General features: G+C 52.4%; 1 protein-coding gene across 6 annotated transcripts in view; it reads left to right on the top strand.

Annotated features, from left to right (window-relative positions):
* The first annotated feature begins 3,111 nt into the window (after positions 1 to 3,111).
* Positions 3,112 to 7,848, top strand: part of NPAS3 (neuronal PAS domain protein 3) — an 865,567-nt gene continuing 860,830 nt past the window's right edge. For 3 of the 6 annotated variants that reach the window (XM_040476901.1, XM_040476902.1, XM_040476904.1), the window contains exon 1: positions 3,113 to 3,767. In XM_040476901.1, coding sequence (XP_040332835.1) covers positions 3,610 to 3,767 — 158 coding nt within the window. In that variant the 5' untranslated portion in view covers positions 3,113 to 3,609. Of the gene's footprint in view, positions 3,768 to 7,848 lie in introns of all 6 variants that reach the window. The other 3 variants (XM_040476899.1, XM_040476900.1, XM_040476905.1) reach the window with 2 other exon arrangements.

Below are 7,848 nucleotides of genomic sequence, written 5' to 3' on the forward strand. Positions count from 1 at the left end.
CTGGAGCCCTTTTAGTTGGATGAGTGCCAAAACAACTTTCAAAATATTTCAAAACAGCTGCCAGCATGTAAAGATTTTAACTGAAAGAATACAGTAATGAAATCTGAATTACTAATGAGTGAATAAACTTATATTTTGCTTAAGGTCCTCAATGAACATGGAGATAAGCAGGTCCAATAAGAAATTTGTCTCTCACGCATGCAAACCAAACTTCTGGACTTACACATTTAAAGACAAAATATTGAAAACAGATTTATATGCATTCTAAGGTAACCTACTGTGCAAGTCTTCTTCAAGTATTCTGTGTATTTCTATTTTAGAAAAGAAAGTTTCTGGAGGGCAGGAGATATATTCTCTTAAATATGGCGTTGACAGCTTGGAACTTTGAAGTTGAATGTACTCATTAAACTTGGCTTTTAATAATATAAAGTAGAATTGAAGTGAGCTTCAGCAAGTCTAGTCTTAAATGTCTAACAACAGATCTCACACATTCTTTCTATTGGGACACTTTTGCCCTTTAGGCTTTCAAGAAAAACTTGCCCTCCAGAAGGGAAGTGAAGCAGGACCACAAATTTCCAGACCAGCTATTTGGTAAAATAAGTAGTCCATAAAGTATAATCACTGTTTTTTTTCCGTTCATAGAATTGTACTGAAACAAAGAAGAACTGGGATATTGTTTATAAATATAACTCACTGTTGGTTGTGCAGAAAGACTTTAAAAGGGAAAGTAATCTAAAGATTCTGCTCTTTTGGCCAAAGAGGGTTTCCCCCCTTTGGCATCATTTGGCACATTGGGAATGCCTCTGGATCAATGGGATCTGGCTTGGAATATTGCATTATCTACTGGAGTCAAAGCACACATGGAAGCTGGACCTGCTTGCTGGAAGCCTCCATCAACTGGCTGACCTAGATATCAGGTGGCAGGCACAGCATCACCCCACAATGGGCCAATAATTCAGACAAATTCTATTTTATAGAAAGCCACGGCCTGGATCTGTGTTCATTTTTAGCCCGATTCCTCAGCCATTTTACTTGGCTTCCTTTGGTCTACAGTACTGCTGGCCGGCCTTGACCTCTGCAGTCAGAGGAGAACTTTTCCCAACCCCTGAAACATTCTTGACCTCTCTCGAATTGCAATGAACTCCCATTTCTTTCACCTGGAAAGCCAGCTTGGAGTCAAGGGATGCTTTTTGAGATCTCTCGCTTAAGATCCGGCCCTGAGGATGAGAGATGGAAGAGGAGAGGGCTCAGAAACCAAGTCAATCAGCATCTCCTGGCCGCGGTGCTCCTACAGGGACCCACATCTGTGACCAGATCCTTACAAGGCGGCTTTCCATGTACTCAGACCATCCACTCTCTCAACACCCACCCCCACTCCGTTCAATGACCTTGAGTTTGGCCTCTGAAAAGCAAGTATCTCCGAATGAAATGCCGTTAAACTAGAGAATGACCCCTTTCCAGGAAGGAAGGAAGGAGTCAGGACCTGGGTTAGGTCTTCAACTAACTCGTGGGATCCTTAGCACACGCCGCAGATGCTCATTACGATTCTTTTTACGTGCAACATGTGGGGGACGAAGCAGTTTCATATCTCTTGGTATTATCTGCCGTCCAAAGCATTTTCTTTGAGAGGAAAATGGAAACGCAGCTGCGCCGTGGGCCCGGCCAGCGAGAGCTGGGGCTCCCTCCCTCTGTCTCCCTGTGGCTGCCGGGCGCGGGAGGCTCCTCCGGAAACTGACTCGGGTTAGGGGAGTGCAGAGATTGCCTAGGCAGGCGCGGGACGCTGCTGGGGCGCGGATGGGCCTTTGTGCGGCTCTGTGCTTCCCGAGAGCCGCGAGGGTGGAAGGGGACGTCCAGCTCTACAGCTAGGGCAGGGGTCTGGCCCCTAGCCCGTGTGCGGGAATGCTGGGCTGGGCAGGCTGCCGCCCTCGGCCTTGGCAACTTCTGGCCAATCCGCCCTGCCCCTCTGGGTCCCCGCCGGCCGGTTGCGCCCCAGGCTCAAAGGGTTAAGCAGGTGTCTCGCCCGGCGAGGCGCTATTGGCCGAGAGCCGGGGCGGCGCGGCCGCGGTCACCATGCTCCGCCGAGCCCAACTTGGGTTCGTGCGGCGGGCGCGGCGGCCGCTCGCACCCCGGCTGCCGGGCCGGAGCTTCCGCGCGCGGGGAGAGGAGAAAACGAGATGGGGAGAACCACATCAGCACCAGCAAAGTGGGTCGCGGGTGGGTGCGTGCAAGAGGAAGGGAGCCCTACAGAGCCCCGCGTCCCGCAAGGGACGCGCCCCTCTGCCCCGCAACTCCGGTCCCGGCTTTCAAGCCGGAAGAAAGAGGGAGGAAGTGGGGCAACAGGGGGTCCTGGGCAGGGGGTGGGGAAACGATCCACTCCCACTGCCCCCACCTACTAATCGGGCCCGAAGGGGTGCAAGTTGTCATTAAAAAGGCGCGCCGAAATCACTAGCATCCCTCCTCACACCCTAAGAAATACCGATGTAACAATGCAGAGAAGTAACTGGGAGACACGAGGAAATAAATGCACGTGTTTTCTCTTTTTGTTTCCCTGGTGGTTGGAATTTGCAGAGTTCGCCTCAGTTGTGGCTGCTAATTTATTCGTTTCAACGTTTGAAAAGGGCGTGTAGAGATGGGTCATCGGGAGCACACCCGGATCCCTCTAGCTGGACCTACACTCTCCAGCTCACAAGTTTGTCCAAGACTAACCTGCCCGCCCACCAGGAGCAAGCAGAGTCCCTTTTGATAAAGGGAACAAACTCTCCATTGCACAAAAGCGGCTTCTCCGCCCGCCCCCCTTTTCCTTTGCACACCATCCCTCCTCGATAAGCAAGTTCTCCAGTAGTCCAACTTGCAATTGGCAACCCCCGCGCCGCCTGGTGTGCAGAAGACTGGCAGAGAGGGGTCCCGGGTGGGAGAGGAAGGTCTGCGCCCCCATTCCTGCACACGCGGGCTGAAGTCCAGGTTGCTGGAAGCTGCGGGAGGCGCGAGCCTGCTTGGATGGTGGTTATTTCTCTAGAGAAAAGAGGGGAGAGAGCGCGCCTCAGTCTTGCACTTTGGGTCGGAAGTGCGCGGTGTGTGTGTGTGTGTGTGTGTGTGTGTGTGTGTGTGTGTGTAGAGGGGGCGGGAAAGAAAGACACCCTCCGCTGCCCGTCATTCCCTTGCACCGGCCAAGTCCTCGCCAAGCCTCCCGGTGCATCCTTCCTCCGCCACCCCTCCCCTTCTTCCCTCAGCTGGGCTCGCGCCGCGCAGCCGGAGCAGCCAGTGAGAGCAACATCCTGGAAAGAGGGGGGAGCACCACCGCCCCCCAAAAGGGAAAAAAAGGCCCCACCCTGACACGTTTTGCTGTTTGCAAGTCCCTCGCACGCCCCCCCCCGCACCTCCTCCTAGTGCTCGCGGCCCCCCCACCCCAGCCCGCTGCGCGCACATCAAAGCGCCTCTCCGCCGCGCACAGTGGCCGCGGCTCACTAATGGGATTGCAGGCTGGTGCCTGGCTCCGCTGCTGCCGCCGCCGCTGCTCGCCCTGCTGCTGCTGCCGCCGCCGGAGCCCAAACCAGAGCCCCCGCCAGCTCTCGCCCAGAGCCGCCGCGCCCGGGGGCCGAAGCCGCGGCGATGATCCGAATCTTTCCGGATTTCAGCGTGCAGGTGACGGCCGCGGCGGCCGGCGGGGCGGCCGCGGGGGTGCCGGCGGGCGCGGGCATGGGGAGGGCCGGCGCCGCGGCCAACGGCACCCCGCAGAACGTCCAGGGCATCACCTCCTACCAGCAGCGGTGAGTAGTCCCGCCTGGGCTGGGTTAGTGCCCCCGCCCCGGGGTGCTGGGGTGGGACTCACTTTGCCTCCTGTTTTATGCGTTACAACACACATGCACATCGTCAGGGCTCACTTCGCTTGCTCCTCGTTCTACAGATGAGAAAGAAAAAATTAATTCACAATTCGGATTGAAAGGCACTCCAGTTTACTGGCGAAGTGAAATCATCCTTTGCCCTCTGCTTGGCCCCAAACCCAGAACGCCAGCCCCGCGTAGCCTAGGAGTTGCAGCGAAGTCTTAGACACAAGCACAAGGTGCTTTTGCAAAGTTTGGGATCCCTGTCCCCTTCCGCGGAATTTTCTCACTGCCTCTGCCGGGTGCGGACCCGCGCTGACCGGCAGCCAGGGGGGCAATTGATCACGGGAGACTGATTGATCATTTGTTTCCAAACAGAATAGGAACGATTTTCACGTGTAGCTGTAGACTCGCAATTCTACATAATAGTGTTATCATGTCACCTGTTACTACAGGGAAATACAGCATGAAATCCGAGTCTCCTCGGCGCTGTTAAGTATTCATCTTAAATGCATTATAATGCAAATGCGTCAGATTCAGAGATGCGAGTTAGGAAGCAAATTTTACAAAGTTAGGCTAGGTGGGTGAGAAAGAAGTTTTAAAGTATTACTTGTTTGCATTTCTCCCAAACATTTATAGATATTTAATAAAATAGAGTTGTGACATTGAATTAGTAAACATTCTTTGATGCAATTAGGAAAGGAAGTGTGTGTGTGTGGGGGGGGATATACTACCACCAACAGCTCTAGAACCCTAAAGTTTTTCCTTAAGAACAAGTTGTAATCTTCCAATATTTTATCAAAAATGTAATCCACAAAAATGTGTTGAGAAAAACTAACAATGTAGTATGAAAGGTAAGCTTCCGATTTGTGGGGCTCGGTTTTAGAGAAGAAGGAAGAAAAAACACGTGAAAGTGTGAAATTAAATATTTGTGTTTCCCAGATTGCACACGATTAAATATCTGAGAGATTTGCCAATGGCATTTAACTTAAAATATACACAATGCATAATTCAAATAACAGTTCCTATTTTTACCTTGTATTTCAAACTTCATTGATTTGAGAACCTTTGATTTGAACCAACAGTGTTTAAACTGAAAAGGTTAAGATAATCTATCACTGCCATATTTTGTGCTTTCTAACCAATGGCCCAGCGACCAGAGCAGATTTTGCATAACACACTGAGTGTTTTCCAAGTTGATGCCCAGGACTGCAAATATTCTGTAGAAGACTTCATTATATGCTCTGGGTACTGTCACAAGTTTTAAAAAGAGAGTCTTGAGAAAATAACTCAAAAAACAGGCTATTTCTGGTCAAAGGATTTTTTTTAATTTAAATTATTTTAGTCTTGTTTTACTTCAGTGATTACAAGAACCTTTAATACAAAAGATCTGGGAATCTTTCAAACATAAAGGACTAGACAAGAATTAGATTTTTCCTTTTCATGGTTCAGGTAAGGTTTTTTGGTCACTCACAAAACATTTAAATGACAATATAATCTGGTGGTCACTTTACCTAGGAGGTGCAAGCAATAGTCACAATACTATGGTTGTGACCTAGGGAGTCAAGGGCCAGAAATGTCAGATGGCCTTTGGACAATTTCAGAGACCTCCAACTAATCCATGAGATATAAATGGAACATAAGAGGTGGTCGTGAATTTTCAGCCTTTAGGTTTGCCCTCAGAGTGTTGATGTCCTTCACCACAAAGATCTTCCCAGGGCTAATTTTCCCAATAAGCCAGGAGCCTCCAGGGGGAATCCTCCATAGCCTCCCACCCTGAAAAGCCAACTGATGCCTTCCACCTTCATCTTTGAATCTGGGCTACTTTATCAAGTCTTTGAATCCCACTGTGGTTCTAAAGACTAGAGCTTTAAAAATAATCAACTTTAGCCTTTGAGTGTATAATTTCCTTCCTCCTTTTTCATGTTCAGTCATAATGACTGAAGAGAAGGTGCTAGCTGTGGGAAATGGACCTTTCTTTGGTTTCATTAGTCAGATGACACCTGTTACTGCCTTTAATTTTTGTTAATTTGGGGACAGGAGAGTGAGCCAAATGTTTAAGGGAGGATCTGAGTCATGAGTCCCCCGTCCTCTGGCACTTCTTCATCGGGCCACCAGCATGATAGGCTTCAGAGGCTTTGAGGGGCAGATTTAGTTTTCACTTTAAGAGCTGGATATGTTTGCTAAAGTGAATGGTGACACATCATTCTATCAAAATGTATTTCTGCATTAAGTGCTTTTGGGGAGTCTGATGAGGGAGTGACAGTAGTAGGGGGCTTTTTCCAGCAAGAGTGGCCTGTTGGGAGAACAGAACTTCTCTCATTTGTCATCTTTGGGCAGAAACACCCTAGGCTGGCTGTCCTGGAGCCAAAACTTCCAACCGGCAACTTTTCCCCCTCCCTGCCAGCCCATGTATATCTTGTACTCAATATCTTGTACTCTCCACTTCAGTTCATTTTTCAATCACTCTCATCTTCTACCTGTAGAGTGTACTCCAAAGAGAACTCAAACACCATCATGCAGATTAAACGCCTCTGCAACGAAAAACACTTGTGTTTTCAAAGTTTCCAACTCCCAGCCACACTTTACTGCACCGGTAGGACCGAATGGGACCCCTTTCAGGTCTTTTTTTTTTTTCTTCTTCTTTTCTTAAGTTTAAAGTAAAATGCAAAGCCTCGCATAGGAGTGATGTTTTCCGTGTGGCTCTCTCATTTATTCAAAGTGGAAATGCACTGGGAGTCCTTTCTGCTTTCCTGGTTGACACATGACTGACCCAAGTCTCTGCCTAAAAAGCTGCCCACACTCGGCAGAGCAAGGTTTAGTGGAGGGGACGCTCTGACCAGGGTCTACCCAGGTAATAGGATTCCAGCACTGGCCCTTCATTGAGTGGCCCTTTCTCTAGGCCTCGCTGAGCTGTAAACTGGGGAAACCACAGAGAGATGTCCGTAGTCCGGTCCGGTCTTAGGTGCCAGGAGCCGAGTGGGGACAGGCAGGCATTTGTATCTAACTGCGTTGAAACTCCTGGGGATTCACCTGTGAACCCCTGGGTCTGCAGACATGTATGCGGGTGAATAATGCAGATGCTCCGGTCAGGAAATGTTGGCGAGAGCGCCGGAGCCATAAGGTGCCTGTGCAGCCGCTGCGCTAGCCCACAGGGTTCTCGTGGCTCCCGGTCTTGGTCAGCGCACGCCCACCCGCGTTTATTTCCACGGTCTCGGAAGGAGCTCCCGGGACGGTGTCCTGTCCGAGGCCGCTTCCGTGGCCTCCCAGTTCCTCTCCGCCTCTTTCTCCCGGGCTGACATACTCCCGAGAAGGGAAGTGTTCGCAACTGCAACTGAGTGGCGTTGTTGCGCTGGCAGCCGAGCTTCCCAGTCCCCCAACGAGAGAGAGCGAGCCAGCGAGAGAGAGGGAGAGAGAGGGGAGAGAGACGGAGAGAGAGAGACGGGGAGTGAGAGAGTGTCGGGAGAGAGAAGGGGGGGGTGTGTCTGCGTGCGAGAGAGCGCTCTGGAGCAAAGCAGCTGGAAAATGCCCAGAAATACTTTCACAGCGGTCAAGCTGGGAACCCCCGCGTGTCCTCCCCCTCCCCGCCCCTCCCGGCCTAGGCCCCGACCGCCCCCCGCCGCGAGGGTGTGTGCCCCACCTGCCACCAGGCCAGCTCCGGGTGGCGGCGGTGGGGGACGACAGTGGGGGGGCGGGGGAGGTGTGGCGGCGCGCGAGGGTGAGAACCCGGAGGCGGCGGGGCCCTGGGCCGGGCTGCCCGCGGGGCCGCGCGGCGGCCTCCCCCCCGCCGCCTTCTCCTCCCCCTCCTCCTCCGCCGCCGCCGCCGCCGCCGGTCGCCAGTCTCCGCGCTGGGCATGTCTCGGGAGCCGGAGCGGCCCGGGCCGCGGGGGCTCTGCGGCGCATGGACGGCGGCGGCGCCGGGCGAGCAGGGGGAGGAGAAGGCGCAGGCGGCGGAGGAGGCGGCGACCTGCGGCGAGAGGCACCGGCGGCGCGAGGGGACGGCCGGCCGCCGGCGAGGCTCCGGCCC

Source organism: Herpailurus yagouaroundi, unplaced genomic scaffold (genome assembly GCF_014898765.1).
Source record: "Herpailurus yagouaroundi ecotype Mexico unplaced genomic scaffold, PumYag 141, whole genome shotgun sequence".
NCBI lineage: Eukaryota > Metazoa > Chordata > Mammalia > Carnivora > Felidae > Herpailurus > Herpailurus yagouaroundi.